Source organism: Gobio gobio, assembly GCF_949357685.1.
Source record: "Gobio gobio genome assembly, chromosome: 15".
Classification (NCBI taxonomy): Eukaryota; Metazoa; Chordata; class Actinopteri; order Cypriniformes; family Gobionidae; genus Gobio; species Gobio gobio.
In genome coordinates, this window is record NC_137108.1 from 46241248 (window position 1) to 46262054 (window position 20807).

The 20807-nt window shown below is 37.8% G+C and overlaps 1 protein-coding gene across 1 annotated transcript in view; it reads right to left on the reverse strand.

The window, feature by feature from the left end:
- The window catches only part of ptdss1a (phosphatidylserine synthase 1a), a 28660-nt gene extending 10816 nt beyond the window's left edge, over positions 1 to 17844 (reverse strand). The window contains exons 1-7 of the mRNA XM_079837332.1: positions 15649 to 17844; positions 11747 to 11838; positions 7773 to 7817; positions 7448 to 7572; positions 4830 to 4988; positions 1427 to 1578; positions 1198 to 1339 (exon numbers count right to left, since the gene is read on the reverse strand). Of these exons, the coding sequence (XP_079693458.1) occupies positions 1198 to 1339; positions 1427 to 1578; positions 4830 to 4988; positions 7448 to 7572; positions 7773 to 7817; positions 11747 to 11838; positions 15649 to 15827 (894 nt within the window). The 5' untranslated portion in view covers positions 15828 to 17844. The remainder of the gene's footprint in view (positions 1 to 1197; positions 1340 to 1426; positions 1579 to 4829; positions 4989 to 7447; positions 7573 to 7772; positions 7818 to 11746; positions 11839 to 15648) is intronic.
- Between the last annotated feature and the right edge of the window lie 2963 nt (positions 17845 to 20807).

The window sequence follows — 20807 nt, forward strand, 5'->3', positions numbered from 1 at the left end:
CTTAGATATTTTAATCCAATCCGCAAATTCACTTGAAGAACCAAATTAGCCAGAGATCAGTTATCACGATTAAAAGATCTGGGATCTGTCAAATCATCTCAGATGTATTAAGCGAGGTACGAAGAATGGACCCCTGGTAAAACAGGGTACTCACTGTAAATCAAGAAAACCAGATTTAAACAAGAAGACTAACTGTGTTGAACTGTATAACAATTATTCATTTCTGTGGATGAATGATCCAAACATTTTCTCACCTGTCCGATAAAACACATCATATATTAAAGCGTAAATCGAGGGTAATGCGTGTAAGATGTCATTGATAGGCGACGTTAAAATTGCTTATTCCTCTGGATTTAAACATTCTTGGAAACATTTGGGATAATGCAAGTACACAGGTCAACAAAATAAATAACATTGTTCTTTAATCCAAAAATCTTACATATTGTACCTTTAAAACAAGGCAAATGATCTAAACCATCATAGAAAAAGCTACATTTGTAACAAGAATCATAGCGCAGTTAAATTCAGATTATGCTTCAGAGATTCACAGGACACCAAAACCAGTATTCAATTGTCAACTAATTTGGTCACAGTCTCTGAAGTGGAAATGGAGGGTCCGCTCACAGACTCCCCTCCTCCGAATTCCCATTTCAAAGACATTTAATTACTATTTAAAGGGCCCTCAATAGGGAGCAAGGAGACCGGCCTCCCTCTCTCACAATAGGGATTGAAGAGCGTGCTTTCATCGCCATGGAAACGAGTCGGCACTTCTAGGATGATTGTCCATTCTCTCTAGAGAACTCATATGACCCATGTTTCTGAGCTAGTTAAACTAGTTATTTTTTTATGCTGACAATAAAAAGTGCAGTTATGTAACTTAAGTACTGTTATTAATTCTATTTATTAAATGGTATATAATTAATTTTATACCATGGTTTGTCTGATTTGATTGGCTGGAAGGGGAAGGTGTGCATTAAAATCGTAACAAAATAATTTAATGGACAGCGAGCCATTGATTATCCCTTATATATTTATCAATCTTTCTTACTATATAAGAGGATGAATTGAAAAATATAAAATCTCACTTTTCACAATGCATTCTGGGATGGCTAAACGAATCAGGTTTTGAACCAAAATTAAATGCATTTTATTTCTCAACATTGGCTGATAAAGAGATAAAGTCTCTGAAAGACTAACCTGCCATATGATCATGAACAGATAGACTCCCGTCACCCTCTGCAAGGAAGACTTGGGGTCGAACCAGCGCACGTACGTCCAGCTGGCAGGCGTGAACTGCAAAACTGCACGTTTGATCTTTCCTGTGGTGCTGTGGATGTCTCTGCGCAGCGGAGGAACACAATTATTCATCATCTCTAGCCACTGTAAATGCTGCAAAATCCAGTTTCAAAAGTATCAGATCTCTTACTTGATACTGGCCCAGTGATACGTGCGCATCTCTAAGAAACGGCAGACAGTCATTCCCAGCCAGATGCCTCCTCCGTTACACAGCAAAATATCCAGGATTACTTGATCCCACCAGCACTCCGCAAAATTAGGAAGAAGATGCATGAAGAACAACTGTACGGAGAGATTGTATTTGTGTATTATTGTGTGTATCTGTGCGCTTGCACTCTTCAAGAGACTCGACTCACCATTGATTTCAACGGAGTTTGCCAGTAACATCTTTGACGCACTAATATGCATAAAAACACGCATCAAACAACTTAAAAGGATGGAGGATGACGTGAGAAATATTGATAAATTCTCACTTCGTCTTTCATCTTGTATGATTTGCGTTTCACAATGCATTCTGGGATTGCCAAATTAACTAGGTTTTGAACCAAAGCTCAGTGTTTCCCATACATTTATTTCTGTGGCTCACCGCAATATCAACATTGACCGCCACAAATAGATTTCAGTGCTTCTCATTCATAAACTAGACTGTGGCGCCCCAAAATATATTTAAACTTCTCATAATAACACAAAAGGTCTTTAATGTCGTGTTATGCGCCATTGCATTAAAAAAAAAAAAAAATGGAAAGTACGATAAGGCTTTGTGTCCTTAACAAATCGCAAAAGACTGTAGCTGCGTCCGAAATCCAATATTTCTCTTCTATATGTATGCGAAAAACAGTACGCCAACAGAGTAGTATGTCCGAATTCATAGCAGTGTTTCCCCTACAATGTATTCACAGCGGCGCAGCGCCACTGCAAAATCTTCACATGATCAATAATATCCTATGGTAATATCACAACATTCACTTACACACTGTAAAAGAGAGAGATTGACGATGGCCAGAGAACTAAACAAAAATGTAGTCTGCTTACACTTAAGGGCTGTGATATTAATCTTATTTTATTTTCGCTTCCAAGAATTATAAAAATAATTTATGAGGTAAAACTATTATAAACTGTGCTCGCGCATCATCTAGCACAACTTCCTTCCCTTCATAGCGCACACTGTCATTTCTCCCCAAACATGCATTTAACGTCAGATTCAGCACAATCTGTGATTGTTGTCAAATGCACTCTCCACTTTGGCTAAATTAAATGAAAAGCACAATAATCCGCGCAATAGACGCTGTTTCCAAGTTCAAGGCGGGTGTGTGTGTGTGTGTATGTACGCACGCTGCAAAACGGACCGATTTGCACATATGCTTCGTGTGCGCGACTAAACCATCAAATACACAACAAAATAGCCTATATCTCAAAATGACAAGGAGAGTATTCACTTAAACACAGTTTAGCTTAAATAGTTGGGAGAAATTAATGGGAGAATGATATTATTAGATCTGTATTCGGTCTTAAAGGGGCAGCATCTAATAAACCTGGTGACGATTGAGCCATTAATGTGAATCAAACAACAAAAGTGAAAATTACTTGCAGCTCTTGTATGATATGTGATGCTCTTAAAAGAAAAATGTTTTTTTTTTTTTTTTACCTTTTTTATTAATCATTATATTTTTTATATATTATATATATATATATATATATATAGATTTAAGAAAATTAATAAAAAGGTTAAAAAAAACATCATGTAATAATATTTCACAATATTAGGCTACTGTTTTTTTTTCGGTATTTTTGATTAGATAAATGCAGGCTTGATAAGCATGAGACTTTTTGCAAAAACAAAATAGTATACAAACACTTTTTTTTTTTTTTTTTTTTACATATTGCCCCTTTCTTACATTTGAGCCCTTGCCCCTTAGGAACTTTCTGCACGTCCCTGCAGGTTATTGAAGTAAAATAGGCTATAAGCTAGTCACCTTTTAAACTAATGAAAAGTTTAATTTAGATTTTAATGTTCAAAATGTCTATTTCTATCCACAAAACTTGGGGAAACACTGCATAGTATTCGAAAAACAGTCCGCGAAAAGTACCCGGATGACCTACTACTTCCGGCGAGATTCTGAAGTGCGCATACGATGGACACTTTACTATCCCATGAGGCCATGGGAGAGGATTTATGAATGGAGGTGAAGGGACGCAACTGACGCTGGTAGGTCACATGATCATGACAACATGGCAGATGTAGTACATCCGTATAACATTCATACTACACGCATTCGCACTATATAGAACATACTTTTTTAACGGTCGCGAAGTTTGTTCAAATTCAAATGTAGTACCTCTCACATAGTACACGATTTCGGGCGTAGCATGTCTGTTTGCGCGGTGTAAAGAAGTGTGGGCTTCACTCACGTGATCAGCTCCGCGCCTCAGTTCACAGTGAATGAATGCAGTGAACTCCATCTTTGGCGTGCATTTGGGAACGTAGTGGGCACCAGTTACGCATTATTTTCACATCTGCATAGTTGACGATTATCAACTATCATATCGCTTTTTATTCTTTTTGTAATGAGACGCTTTTGTAAACAAGTTTTCCTCTAAAATAAAAGCTTGAATGCAGTTTCCATCAAAATAAAAGCTCACGTGTTTATCTTTTTCCGAGGATAGAAATTATGACAAAACTAATTATGAAAGTTTTGTTTATTTTTCAGTGCATTTGTTTTACAATATATGGCTATTACTATCATAGGATTAATAGTATAATATATACTATTATTATTATTAATATTATTATTATGTAGTCCCCTTTAAAGTTCAGGTCAATGCACAGACTTTTTTCTTTGTTCAATTTGCACACTGGATATGGGTTGGAGCCCTTCATTTTGAACTCAAAGTGCACCAGATTAATGAATTTAACTATAAAATGCACATTTTCTTATGGGGGGCATGTCCCCGGACCTAGAGGGACTGAGGTCCACCCACCAGAGTTTTACTAAAGTCCTGTGGGAAACACTGAAAGCTAAAAGGAGAGCAATCATTTGAAGCCAGGCCCTGACATTATCAAAATCTCATTAGCTGTGAATCATCATACATTTTCTTCAAAATCATCATAAAACTGCGTCATTGCTGCAAGCGAGTGGCATGATCCAGCAAAACTTAATCACTCTCAATATAATCAACAAAGACATAAGTTAGGGAAATCCAATTTAGTTATTTCCTAAATTCCATCTTTTCTGTTTTACTTTTTCTGGATTCTATTTTAATAATCAATTGAATTAATAACTGGATTCTGTCTAATACAAAATGTATTATCAAAAACGAATGAATGCATAAAACCTAGCAACCTAGTTGATGTAAATATTCCTTTTTTATTTTGGCAAACATAATCAAACTGTCATTAGCTGGGAATCATCATATATTGTCTTCAATGAATCATCATGATGCAACAAAACTGGATGGCTCTCATTATAATCAGATGCATATGCATCAACACAATATAATGACCAGCAGGAATCCCATGAGTTGCAGACGTTTACCTCAGTGAGCTCCCAGGTGATGCTGATGGTCCAGCACAAGCCGTAGCTGCGGATGAGCAGAGCCTTCATGCCCCAACCCCAGAAATGACTGAAGGCGAAGATGTCAAAGTGGCTGAGGATTCGCTCCCATGTGATCACGTGACAGTTCACCGCATACTCCTGTCAATCGTCAGAACATCATAAGGACATCAGTGACATAGCTTATATTTGCTATTGGGGGGTTTAACATAGTTCAACTGAACATAGTGCATCATTTTGAGATTTGTGACTTATTTTAGTATCATTGATATTTTGAGATTTCAGTTCATCACAAAGAAAAGGCAAGCAACACTGAATCAAATATGAAACTGAAGTAGTTTTGAATAGTATTTTTTTGTCAAATGAAATACAATAATCTGTTTTAACTTTGAAACATATGTATTTTAGTGTACAAATGCATATATATTATTTGAATTGTGTCGAATTGTGAATTGTGTCGATGTCCCAATATTTATGGACCTGACTGTATGTATATGTATATATATGTATGCATGCATGCAATATATATATATTACACATCTTGTTCGTTTGATTTCAAATCCATTGTGGTGGTGTATAGAGCCAAAAAGATTAGAATTGTGTCGATGTCCCAATACTTATGGACCTGACTGTATATGTATGTATATGTATGTATATATATATATATATATATATATATATATATATATATATATATATATATATATATATATATATATATATATATATATATATATATATATATATATATATATATATATATATATATATATATATATATATATATATATATATATATATATATATATATATATATATATATATATATTAGGGGTGTAACGATTCATCTACTACATCGATGTATCGATTTATTTTCCTACGATCTAACTACATCGATCTGTGCTCGGCAAGTTGGCCTTCCGGACGACATATATCGATCTAACATCGTTTTAAAAGGTAATCAATCGATTGTATCGATCATAGGAAATAACGCATTGGATTTAAGCACGTCAGACTTTAAATGGATGTTTTTTCTTAGCACTTTTAATGATAAAGGCGTTAAACGTTACTCGATTCAGTCTGCCTATCTGTGACATCATCGCAACGCACGCACCAGCAGCAGCGCTAAGAAAACAAAACAGCATGGCGTATGGCAGAGGAGAAGCCAACGAGCGAGAAATTATCAAGTCACCAGGAGAAAGAGCTAAGTTAGTAACGTGTTACCTGTACTTTCAACCCTTGCTAAATGTTACCTTTGCATTCCTGGGACCAGTGTGCCAGCAGAGCGAGTTTTTAGTACTGCTGGCAACATAGTGAACACACAGAGAAGTGTTCTGCGGTCAGATCATGTTGATATTTTTGAAAAAGAAATATGTAGAGTCATTGAAGAGTAGTTGGTTACATTTTATCTTTTGTTAAATATTGTTTGTTTATTAAACTGAGAGTAGTAGCAGGTTCAGCCAGTTTATTCAAACTGAAGAAATGTTGGTTGCACTTTATTTTTGATATTAATATTGTATTTGTATTATTTTAATGTTGAAAAACAACAGCAAAAGTAACAGGTACACCTACTATTAATTAAACCTGAAGAGAAGTTAGTTGCACTTTATTTTTGATATTAATATTGTAATATTATTATGTTGGATAACAAAAGCAGAAGTAGCAGGTTAACCTACTGTTGAAATGTTGGTTGCACTTACTGTGCTTTTATTGAAAATGTATTGAATATTGAAAATGAGAGCAGAAAAGGTTATCTTCCTGTTAATTCAACCTAAACTGTTGGTTGCACTTTATTCAAATAAAATTTGAATGCATTTGCCATTAATTGTTGTTTACTTGTTTGTTTATATCCATAATTAATTGATACCTGATTCCCTTACAAGAAACAACAGGAATCTAGGAAACTTCACCTGCACTGACCAGTATCCAGATATTTATTTCAGTCACACAATTTTTGGCTAAAAAGTTACTGAATCGATTTCAGGTCACTGAATCGTTTCGGATCGTATCGTTCTAAATGAACCAAAATCGTCCTTGAATCGTATCGACAACCTCAAATCGTGATACGAATCGAATCGTTGTTAAAACGAATCGTTACACCCCTACTATATATATATACATATATATATATATATATATATATATATATATATATATATATATATATATATATATATATATATATACATATATATATATATATATATATATATATATGATAGAGATAGAGATAGAGATAGAGATAGAGATAGAGAGAGAGAGAGAGAGAGAGAGAGAGAGAGAGAGAGAGAGAGAGAGAGAGAGATTTATTATTATTAATTTAATTATTTATTTATTAAGTTAAGTTAAACTATATGAAAACAAGAAATATTTCCTTGGCAACTAGCCATTTTTAAATATTTTATTTCAGTAAGAAAAAATATTTGTATGGTTTTAGTTTTAGTGAACTATAATAACCCTGATCTGTGAGCTCTGGCAGAAAGGAAATGATTTTGTCCTTTTTAGGGCTTAATCATAATGGCATCAAATTCATTTATGGGTGAACTACTTCTTTAACCATAAAAAAAAAAACAGATCAGATTTCCCTGAACATCACTGACCATGATGTCTGCTTCCCGTTTGGCATAGCGGAGATTGGGATCCAGCCAGTACATGACCGACTTCACCTGCTCCCAGTTCAGGAAGATGATGAAAACGAGGAAGAGGAAGTACAGCACACTCAACCCTGCAAGACAACATAGCACACGCACTTCAGAAAAGATGAAGGTGGAAAATTACATTACCCGACTTATCCATCCACTTAGATACGACCTCAGACTTGCCCTCATCATTTATTCATGTTTAAAAATCATCTCTCAGTGTATGTTTATCATTAAGCTTCATAATTGGCCATCAAGGTCACATAAACACATCTGATACACTCACCGAACACTATACGCCATATTGCTGGATGGGGTCTTGTGAACGGTCCTGAAAAGAGATTAATTAATAGAGTTATGATTATGGCTGCATGATACTGGAAAAACATGACATTGCGACATTTTTGTTCTGCACAATATATAGCAACAATGGAAATAAATACAGGACTTGAATAGCTATATTTGGAAATAATGCATCATTCTAGAGTATGTTGGGTGATTTTTGTTACTAATTATTTGTGAAATTTACTAGCAATTTCTGAGTAAAAATAGTTTCAAAGTAAATCCTATACTATTTTTTTCTTGTTTTTGTTGTTGTTTTCATATGCAACATTCCCACTGTTTTTGACCAATTCAATGGCTATAATAGAATAATTAATATAAGGGATTATTCTCAGATAACAATATTAAAGAAAATATTGTAGCAATACTATTGTACAGTAAAACAAAACAAAAAAAACATAGTATTAAAAATTATTTTATTGTAGTATAAAATTACAATACTATTAATTAATCATTTTATTTGAATTTGAAGAATAATTTCTTTTTTCAAACAGTAACTTATCGACCGTTTATTTTAATAGGGTGACAGCAAATAAAAATATGCGCTGCCGGTTTCAGAGTTAAGCTCAACATTGTGTTCATTTACACACATGCCACTCATAATAATATCAGGTGTGCAAATAATTCAATCGCAACCTGCACGATCACACTAATGCCGAGTTCATACTGCCCGATTTTGATTCGCAGACAGGTTTTGCGAAATAGCCGTCAAATGCCAGAAATCATAGGGAAATCAGTGCTCTGAATGGCAATCACGCAGTGTGAATGATCAAAGACGCGATCAGAGACTCGCCGATGAGCAGGGCCACACAGAATCTGTGAACATTTTGTGATTTCTGCCATTTTTTTTTTTTTTTAAATCTGCAGAATTATGCAGAATGGTTTTAAATGTGTTAAAAATATCTAGGAATATTGGAACTGAAAGCATTACAAATAAAATATAAAATATTCACTTCTTAACTTTTATTTAAGGATTACAATACAAATACAAATAGAACAGCTTGTTTTTTAAACAAAGCTAGATCTCTCTTATTGTAGGCTACATCCACTTAAAGACAGAAAATATTGCTTTATCAATTGTATTGTAGACAAATCATTAAATAAACAATTTCATATCATTCAACAATAGAGCAAAAAAAATTTAATGGCTATAAATAAGTAATTTTTGTAGACAAGTGACGTTTCCTTAAAGGGTAACTTCAGTGATTTAGCATTAGGCTTTGTATCAGTAGAAACCCGGTAGTAAATTCGAATTATGATACTTTCCCCCCTCATATCCCCCTGAGACGAGAGAATTATGCATTTTATTTCTGGAAAAAATCCTCCGATGACGCAAATATCGTCATTTTGCGTCATCGGAGGATTTTTTGGCCAGAGGCTAAAGACTACAGCCACTAGATGGAGCTGTTCCGCATGTTATCAACCCGCCCACAGGGGAGAGATCTCACACACAGAATGTAACACACAGACGGCCGCACGCACATTCATAACGGGGCAATGCAGAGCAAAGTGAGTGTTTCAACTTTTCAATGAATTCCTGTGATAGTTTAGCTTCCATATGCGATCGGAAAACGTGCCAGACTGGTGCTTAACGTTACCTCAGCTCTGCTCAGCTATTCGATGAATGAAATCTGACACAGCTGCGTCTGTGCCGTGACGTTTGTTCGGCTCACTCACACTTTATTGAAAAGACATGTTCAGTTTTTAATTGTAGTGTTTATTCTCCAACTGAACGAAATGATTGTATTACTATGAAGATCAAAACGACGGTGTACGGAGTAGGGCAGCGAAGCAAGTGCATTCTGGGAGTTGTTGTCCTTCATCCACATGAGACAAAAATAAATGTTCAGTCTTTTCTCAGTCTAGAAGGCACCAAATTCAAAAATAATTTCACATTTCTACTACATAAATGACCCAGTTTAAATACAAAGCTTAATGCTAAACCACTGAAGTAACCCTTTAACTCCTCCTTGGTCAATTTTATTTGAGACATTTTAAAGTATAACTCTCTCACTAAAAAAAAATTTCACATCAATAATCGCAGCCAACTACCCCTCACAATCACGCATGTTGTGTATGCTTCTCAAATGACAGGCACAACAATCTGCAGAGTTTTCTGCTGAATTCTGCGTGCGCATATTCCGTGTGGGCCTGCAGATGAGTCATGCTAAATATCTGGATCTGTCGGCGATTCAAAATCCTGATTCCTGCTGTATGAAATGTGTTCTGACTGAAAATGACATCGTCGATGACCTACAGCCAATGAGAGAACAAGATACAGGGCAGCAGGAGGTTCAGGGAGGAGTTATGGACCAGAATATCAGTATTTTAATATATATTTAAATTTCAAAACACTGCTTCATGAAGCTTCGGAGCGTTATGAATCAGCGAGTTGAATCATGATTCGGATGTGAATTTGCGTGTCAAACTGCTGAAATCACGTGACTTTGGCGCTCCGAACCGTTGATTCGATACGCTCCGAAGCTTCATGAAGCAGTCTTTTGAAATATGCCAACACTATACAAGTCATTATTTCGGCACACCAAAAATATTCTCGCCGCTTTATAATATTCACATTGAACCACTGTACTCACATGAACTGAATATGTGTTTAGTACATTAAATGGTAAATTCAGTGATTTAGCATTAGGCTTTGTATCAGTAGAAACCCCGTAGTATATTCAAATTATGGTACTTTCCCCCCTCATATCCCCCTGAGACGAGAGAATTATGCATTTTATTTCTGGAAAAATTCCTCCGATGACGCAAATATCGTTATTTTGCGTCATCTGAGGATTTTTTGGCCAGAGGCTAAAGACTACAGCCACTAGATGGAGCTGTTCCGCAAGTTATCAATGCGCCCATAAGGGAGAGATCTCACACACAGAATGTAACACACAGACGGCCGCACGGACAATCATAATAACGGAGCGTGGTGCAGAGTAAAGTGAGTGTTTCAACTTTTCAATGAATTCCTGTGATAGTTTAGCTTCCATATGCGATCGGAAAACGTGCCAGACTGGTGCTTAACGTTACCTCAGCTCTGCTCAGCTCTTCATGATGAATGAAATCTGACACAGCTGCGTCTGTGCCGTGACGTTTGTTCGGCTCACTCACACTTTATTGAAAAGACACGTTTAGTTTTTAATTGTAGTGTTTATTCTCCAACTGAACTAAATGATTGTATTACTATGAAGATCAAAACGACAGTGTACGGAGTAGGGCAGTGAAGCAAGTGCATTCTGGGAGTTGTTGTCTTTCATCCACATGAGACAAAAATACATTTTCTGTCTTTTCTCAGTCTAGAAGGCACCAAATTCAAAAATAATTTCACATTTCTACTGCATAAATGACCCAGTTTAAATACAAAGCTTAATGGTAAATCACTGAAGTAACCCTTTAATGGATCTTGAGAGAGGAAATGTCATTGCTGCCTTTGGAGGCCTCACTGAGCCATCTGATGTCAACACAAATATCTTCATTTGTGTTCCGAAGATGAACGGAGGTCTTACGGGTGTGGAACGGCATGAGGGTGAGGAATAAATTACATTATTTTCATTTTTGGGTGAACGAACCCTTTAACAATTCTATCAAAAAGAAACAAAGCACCACAAACATTTGCTTGACCAGCTGCAACAGCAGCACGGAGCAAAATGATTGATTTACCTCAAACTCTCTTTGCAGAACACTATCATTTCTCCCTGTGTCTACAACCATGTCCTCTGCCATAATCTTTTCTCATAGTCATGCAGTGTGAAAAGAACAGTGATTGAAAATAGTGCAGTCTGAACTCGGCATATTGCAATATCGATTTCATTTTAATATAGCATGCAGCCTTAGTTACCTGAACAGAACCATGTGAGCATGATCATAAAACACTGGAGCTCTCAGACACCAGCCCGAGGTCAAGACTCTTACCGTTTGGGAAGGCAAGAACGCTGATGACCAAGAAAAACGAGATGACCAGGATGAGACCCACCCACAGGTTATTGTCATGGTTTCCATCATCTCTGCAAAGGAAACATGTGGTCATACACTCAAACACACCAGAACAAACAGACGATCTTCCTCTTTCTATTTCACAAGTGTCAAAGTTCACCATACACACCAAAAAAAGCAGTAGATGCATGCATTCAGACATGTCATTTTATTGAAAATTTCCATCTACAATGGTCTCCTTAACTGGAACTGATAAGGAGAACTACTACTTCTGTTTTTGCGAACTATTTCCCACGTATTTTCTGCCTGTGATCAGTTGCAACAAATCCCTTAATGTCATGATGAAAGCAGCGACAGATCTTTACTTCCGTATTGTGACATACTGTACATCCACGTCATGTGTAATGGATTATCAGGGACTTGGTTCTGTCTGTCATTTGTAGATTGGATGCTGAGATGCCAAAAATGCAGGCAGATCTGAATGCAAGATTGCAGCAGAGGGTTTTAAGCAAACTAAATGATTGGAGATTTTATTCATCTCTTTGTAACTGGATTGTGAAAAGTGAGCATTGCATACTGGAATGGAGTCAGATGTGCATGTAATTGTCTGAACTGCAGCGCGGCAAAGTCACTTTAAGACAAGTCATTTCACTCAGCGTCGGCGGCCATCTTTGAAACGCCTCTCGGGCGTGCAAGTGCAGATAACATCAAATTTGTGGAATGAGGTAACATCAAATTTGTTTCTAAACAGTCAAATCATGACAAAAAATTTTTAATTCAGCCTGGATAAAGCTAATGCGCACGCAGTCCAAAACGCAACTGGAGCTTCAAACGGCAGCTGCAGTGACGAGATGACTTTACTAATCAACGATTGGTGGTTTCATGTAGAAGGCGGGACCATAGACAGTAAAAGAAATGGACACAGCGACCCCATAGGCTTCGACGGGGGGGAAGTGAAGTCAAGTATAAGCACTCACTTCCTGATGGCTGATGTACTGCGCAGCCTCAGACTGAGCTTGAAGGCGTAGATGTGACGTGATCGGCCTGTCTGACAGTTGTAAGTCTTCTAGTAGCTGTGCAAAGTCAAATCTGAATCACGTTGTTGAAATATTTTGTCCTGTTGCTTTTGGCTCTCTATGGGCTTCTCCCCATGCTTCCCCCGGACTTTATGCCTCCACATCCCCCCGATTGCCTCATAAGCCCTATTCGGACGGGATTAGTTTAACATGGGGAGGTGGGGGTAAAGTAATTTTACCTCAGGACGTCTGTAATATTAATGGCCAATTCGCACGGGATAAGACATCTCAGTAAAACTAGCAGAATTGGGAGGGGTAACTCGCTTTACGCACCAACGTAACCTCCTTGTCGTCATGTGCGTTGCTTCCTGTTTTCACGTGAACAAACACACAATATGTGTGTGTGTGTGTGTGTGTGTATAATATATATATATATATATATATATAAACATAAACATAAACATTTAGGTCCTGTCTAACGATTCTGTTTGGATTGTATTGTTAATAGACACCTAAAGCTAAAAGAAGTGTTGTGCCTCTAAAAAGTGCTTTCGATCTTGTTGCTTTAAATTGTATGCGGAAAATACTGGAGGTTTGCCACAGAGTTGTCCCACCCAGTGACGCCGCTACCACCACGCGCATCACGCGCTGCGCGTAGGGCACCAAGTGCTCCGGGGAGCACCACAAGAAAATGCTCTCTCGACCCTCCCGCGGCTGCAAAATTCGCGAACGCCGCCACTGCGGGCATCATAAAGTGATCGCGCTTAGGGCATCAAAGCGGCCAGCGGCGGGACTGGTCCCACCACCTACAACGAAACCGAGTGCTTCTTCAAGCGCTTCCATGCTTGCAAAACGCGCCAAAACTACTTTTAAACAGGAAATGATGGAATTTTACCGTACATTTTTACACCGGGTCTATTCGAACGGGATTAGTATTACCCGAGGTCATTTTTCCGGACCTTTTTACAGAAGGTAAAAGTCTCCGTAATCTTTACTGACATTGTCCGTAATGATTACCGAGATGGCACATTCGGACGGGACTAAAATCACAGAGAACCTCTGGTAATAATTACTTTACCCCCACCTCCCCATGTTAAACTAATCCCGTCCGAATAGGGCTATAGACAGTAAAAGATTGCCTATGAGCTTCTCCTCCTGTCTATACGGTAATTCCTCTACTATGCGACAGTTGTCGCGTGGTTATGACGCAATCGGTAGCCTATTTTTACAAAAACAGCTTCTACGGGGCGATAGTGTCAGATAAAAGGTAAAGGAGCCTTTTATACATTGTCGTGTTTCTTAAGAAATAAACAATGGTCAATTGGAGTCTTTAAACGCCTCAGATGTTAAGTTATTCGCTGTCAAAGTGACGCCAAAATGAATGGGAGTCAATGGGATGCTAACAGCAGGTGATGGCTTGGTTAGCAATGGCCGCCCCTATGGAAGATACGCTTTCCGGGTGTAGGATTACCCCCTTGGGCGGGACTTATTCACCATATTGTGCGTTGCTACCAAGCGGCAACCTCCTGCAGTTTCTCTTGAAGCCAACACGGAAGTGACTTAAACTGCAATTCATCGACTGGCCACTAGGGACAGCCTCCAGAAGGAACAGAATCTCATTGAGCCCCATGTTAAAATGGCCAACTTTACCGCAGAAAAAAAAAAGTTTACAGTCTGATACAAATTGCGGTTTTGGTCTATACGGCTAATTTTGCCCTTCATGACAACTGTGAGGGGGGTGAATTATTTTATAACTCATTTGTTTACATTATATAAAGCCTTAAAGTTCTGCATAATAAGGGCGTGGCCACTTTGAGTGACAGGTGGATAGTCATTTATCTGCTGTCTGTTAGTCATCACGTCACCTCAGCTCCGCCCACGTCCCGCCTCTTTGCCCATTTTCTGTTATCCGGGAGTAATGCGCTGCCAAGATGGCGACGGCCAGCTTGTCCCTACTTTACGCTTCAGAACTGCTCTTCAGAATCCTATGAGTGACGTCACGGACACTACGTCCATATTTTTTTACAGTCTATGGTTGCACCGTCTTCCCTTGCGGCCTTGAATACATCATAGATTATTAAAGATTAATAAAAAAATACAAATGCAGAGGCAAATTGTCATGTTAAAGACCAGTAATATGCATTAAGACAATGAAAAGGCCCAAAAAACTTTAAAGTAAATTGACAAATTTTTTTTATTTTATGGAATACTGCAGTATCTGTGCACATCATTGTTAATTCTAATTAATGTGCCTCATATTCTTTAATCAGAATAACTCCCCATCCCGTCTCTGATGATGCGTTTACTGGCGGAAGGGCGGGGCCACACGTCACTCACATGAGATCCACCAATAGCAAACCACAATCATCCAATGATTCCGATGGACAAAATCAAGCCCCACCCGATTTATGTCTTGTTCCAGAAGCCGTTCGACTTGGATATATGTCACAATAGGGAAGAAAAGACAAATTGCAACATCCATTTCAAGCCAACTTTAAATATCCTATTAATATAAGTATTATAATAGGAATAGCCTCATGTTTACATCACAGACATTAACCATGACTTGCTACTTTCTTACTAATAGAAAACGGTGGTATTACGGAGGTGGACATTGTGGACACAAAAAAACTAACAAATGTCCCCGAGTGCATGATGACGTCATCAATATTTTTGTCGGTTTTCCCGGAAGTGAAATGCGCACTTCGTAATAAGATCGTTTTGTCGACTTTCGACACACACACGCACGTAGGTGACCTCAAAACAACACGCATGCACTAAAAGACACAAAAGACAGACTTCGGTTTGAACCGACGTGTTGCTATAGTTACTCTCTGTGTGGCTTTAGGCTCGTGCGTCACTCACCGCGTAAAGGCGAAGTACATGAGGCTGAGCACGGTGCATGTCAGCAGGGTGATGGTGTGCGGCTTGTAGAAGAACTCGATGGTGATGTCCTCCACCTGCTGTTCGTTGATCATGCGGAAATGCATTCTGTAATTCACATCATCTTTACTGAGAGTCCGACAGCCGAACGTTGAATCCATGCACGTGAGATCAGCAGATCGGCGTGTTTCCTCTCGGTCCCGGATTCACCTTTGATTACCGTGATGTTAGCAGCTCTCTCTCTCCCTCTCTGGCGTCTGCTGCACGAACGCAACCCGGATGACGGCCATGCATGTGTGCTCTCCGGCCCTGCACGCGGCAAATGCATGTACACAATCAGCTGCTCGGACTCGGAGAGAGCGATGCATGCACGAAGCAGAAAGATGGCAGACCCTTTGGGTGTTGAAAACAGAAAATGCCGTGTATTTTCATTGGTGTGCATGCAGTGCCAAGCGAACAGCCGCTATGGCAAGCCGAATGGTCCAAAACGCAGTGCAGTTCGAGTTTCTCACGCGCTCAAGGTCACTGTGCTGTGTTGAGTGTCACACATATCTGTGTGTTTTGCATGTACATGCCAACATTGGAAACCGTGACGTTGCGTTTTTCATAAGTTATATACTGGGGCACCAAAAAAGTGCATACTTGAAGAATTAAAAGTTACATTTTAGATAGTATTTTTACAGTGTGTGTAAAACATGATTTGGTCAAATATGTTTGTTTTTTTTAAAGCTGCAATATGTAACATTTTTGCAGTAAAATATCCAAAAACCACTATATATTTTGTTCAGTTGAGTAGCCTACTCACAATATCCCAAATGTTTACAACTATTTGTAAATCATGAGACATTGCTATTTTAACCAAGGAACCGGGACGTGTGAGGGAGTCGCCTGTCAATGACATCATATCTGCGTTACCCTCGGTTTCTGGTTTTATTTTGCAGAAATGCTTTACTCTGAGTAACGTCATAAAATCATTTTCAACACACTCAGATGTGTCTAATATGATAAACAGAGCTGTGTTACCTCATACTCATGACCGGAAAAGCGGAAATGGCGCCGGCGACTGTGGCATAATAAAAGTCCCGCTGCTCGCGAGGCGTGTTTTGCGTTCATCTTATTAACAATCGCTCCAGCAGCCTTGCTCAGCTCCTGCTCTGCTTCATACTACAGTAAAGTTAATAATCACATCCATGAACATGATTTCTGTCCGAGTCCTATCCCGATTCTTTTCGAACGGCTGTGAGGTGAGGACCACATGTCCCAAGAGTCTGCGCTCAAACGTGGTGTCATAGGCGACCTCTAGCGGACGGAAAAGTTACATAGTGCACCTTCAATCCAGCTGCTATTTGCACTAAGTGAAAATAGCATATTTTATTAGCGATAGCCCTTACAAGTTTAAATAGCGATGGATAATATTTACACTGTGTAAACATAGCAGTATTTCCAAAAACTATTTGCAATAAGTAGTAGTTAGTTAGTTAAATAGTAGTAGTTAAATTGTGGCAGATATTATTTGCACTTTTGTGTGTTGTGCATTAAACAGTATGCAATAATAACATAGTGTAAATTATTATATTTATTAAAATTATTAAATGGATGCCACCTTATTGGGACAATAAAGCCCTCCCTAACCCGTAACACTTTATTATTAAACAAATGTTAGACACTTTATTTACTCTTTTCTCATATTTTCTTAATTTTTATTGAAAATAAATGCCTTTCCGATCTGATACATGATGGGAAATGGGAGTAGAGTGAGTTCTTCAAAAGGCAGATTTGAAATCGGGTCAATTTGCACCGAAACTTTCTGCTACACGCCCTACCCCTATACTACTGCTACTAATGACAATCCAGCGTCTTCTGTAATTTTGTCTGGCCCAACCAGACGTCAGTGGGCGGAGTTAGTGTAGATAGCCTCTGCCAACAAGGCGGACTATTTGCACTTAGTGTAATAGACACTCTGAAAATGGCAACCAACGTTTGTCCATATTTGACCCAAACATGGGTTGAAACAACCCAGCATTTTTTTAGAGTGCATAAAAACACCACTTTGATATCAGTCACAGCTGTTTAATTCTGCATGAAGTGGGTTTTTCCAATATTTCGTTTTATCGTCCTGTCAAATATTTGGTTTGTAAGTGTGTTTGTGAACTTTCTTTACAATAAAGGATTGATATTTGTATGTAATCAGTGTTGGGTGTAAATCATTACTAAGTAATTCATTACTGTAATTCTCCCTTAAAAAAGTAAATGGAGGGATTACTCATAATTTTCCCTTAATTTAATTACAGTTAATTCAGATGTAATTGCATTAAATATGTATTGACTATAGAACAATGCTATATAAAGCAATAGTGGATTTAACATTTATCAAAATGTAATGTTTAATGTTAAAATGTATGTTTTGAATGTAACAATTTTAACCCTTTAAAGGGATCAAGAACTGCATTGTTTTATAATGTTTCCCGGGGTGCACTTATAATGTTGGTATTATTTTTACATAAAAAATTGACATCATTTAGAAATAAAAGGCATTTTTCCTACCCTGATTTTAGCCCTCTACTCTGAACGCTCTCTTTGAAGGGGCATGTCTGCTGAGAGATTTCAGTGTAAACGCCCACTGCTGTGATTGGATGCTGTGAGAATTCAGTGTTAACGCCCACTGCTGTGATTGGCTGCTGTGAGACTTCAGTGTAAACGTCCTCTGCTGTGATTGGCTGACATCTTTGCATATGAAATAGCTTAAGTATTACATGTGTAACTCTCTCGAAAAATGTTGGTGTGGGTTTTCACTATTACAGCTCTCAAGGTGTTGATTATAGTATTATATTTAGACATTTCCTTACATGTTGCATTACTCTTGAGACCATGCAGAGCCGGCTCTCCCTATAAGCGAACTAAGCGGCTGCTTAGGGCCCCGCCGCCACTAGGGGGCCCCCTAACTACAGATTGCACTCGCCAGCGTCGCCGCAGTTTATCATGCAAGACGCTCAATTCGCGTCATTCGCACCGCGCGAAAAGCGCCTTCCGCGCCGCGGGACCTCTAGACGCGCGTCAACGCGCCTTTCCATTGACTTAACATTGAAATCAAATCACTCGCGCCAGACACTCTATTTGCGTTTGGTGTGAACGCAGCATAACATTAGCTGTCCGTCGATTATGCTGAATCAACATTGCTTGCGCTATGGTCCAGCCGTCGGCCCCAGCTCTGGGCTACAGACCGCGTAGAGACAGACCCACCTCCTATGAATGTATTTTCTTTTTAACAGTTAACGTTACATGACCTACACTAGTTCTGGGAAAGAAAAAAACGAAAAATCTTTGTCTCAATAGTTGCTTATTACAATAAAAAAATAGTTTAAGAACATTCGAGATAAAGAAAGTAATAGGAAGAGAAAGAGCAATCATTTGACAGTCAAAATCAAAATGAAGTTTAAAATAAAGCGGTTAAATACAAGCTTTTTCTTATGGTCTTAATTGAATAGGCAATTAAAGATTATTAATAAATATTAATCTATATACTATTATGAAATATTTTATATATTGTTAAGCTAAATCGCCCAGACCATTTAAACCTAAAGAAAACACAGTGTCCTCTCTGAAACATTTTTGAATGATGATCGATACAAGACACCTAAAAGCAAAATGGATTTGTGGTAAATTTTAGTAAAGAACACTGTAAAAAAAATCAGGTCCCCAATTGAAAATTTTCTAGTGAACGATCACATCTAAATTTTTCAATTGGCCAAATTGAATTAATGTGAATTGATGCATTTTAATTCAATTAAATTTCAAGAAATTAAATTTGGCCAACTGAAAATTTTAGATGTGATCGCTCACTAGAAAATTTTCAATTGGGCACCTGATTTTTTTTTTACAGTGAATGTATTACTGTATGTAATCATAAAAGGTAAAAAATATCTCACTCCATGCTGTGAAGGTTTAAAATATGAACAGTATGTAAGAGTTAATCAACAAATAATTAAATAATATAATTTAACATTGGATTTCTTTTAATTTACCCTTAACATAATTGTAAAAAACTAAATGTCACTTTCTCAGGAGGAGCCATTCTTAAATATTTTGGTGGTCGTGGAGAAACATTTCATGAGGCTGACACCAGAGATGACACAAGGAAATATTTCCCACTGCCTTTCTTTTGAATAGTTTTGTGCGCAACTTCAACATAGCTAATTTTCCTCTTGCCAATAAAAAATTTAGTTTTATAATCATAATTCACTATGTTGTCTAATTGTACTTTAATATTAATTTAAAATTAATGTGTTTTATCTACTCTGCATACTGTATTTATTATTAATTATATTGTAATCTCAACAGCTGGAGGAGGTGACTCTACTGCTGCTTCAGTAGAGCATAGCGAGCCGCATACCACTATGGCTAATGTTGTAAGTTAGCTATATATTGTTAATGCTAAATTATTAATATTTATTTGTTTACAACAAATTGACCTTATATTTGCAAATCTATAATCTTTACTTTTACTGTTTCAGTGAGTGTACTTTAATAAGCAATAAAATAATTGTAGGCAATCATGTTAAAAGATATACAGATGAAATATGTAAGTGTTAGATTGTATACAGTTGCTGGTTTGCAGTGCAATACTCCATTATTCACTGCAAGGCAGGGCCCCAAAATTATCCTGCTTAGGGCCCCCAGATTTACAGAGCCGACCCTGAGTCCATGGGCCCATATTTTAACGATCTGAGCGCATTGTCTGAAGCACGTGGCACAGGTGCACTTAGGGCGTGTCCGAATCCACTTTTGATAGTTTAAAGACGAAAAAAAATGGTCTGTGCGCGAGGTGCATGGTCCGAAAGGGTTGTACCTATTCTCTTAATGCGTCATGCAATGCATGTGCAATGAATGCGTTCCTGTGTGTGTAATAATCAGAGTGTAATTGCATTCTACACCACATAAAGGTGCATATTACTAACGCGCCCTTTAAATAACACAAAAAATACTGCAATTTCTGTCTATTTCAGTTGCCTCAAAATAGCAACGCGTCAACAATGCGCCTGAACACACCAGGTTTTCATACCAGCACGCCCATGGGTGAACAGATGGGCGTGAGTGCATTTGCTATTTAAACAACATGGCACTGGACGTGAAAATGATAACTG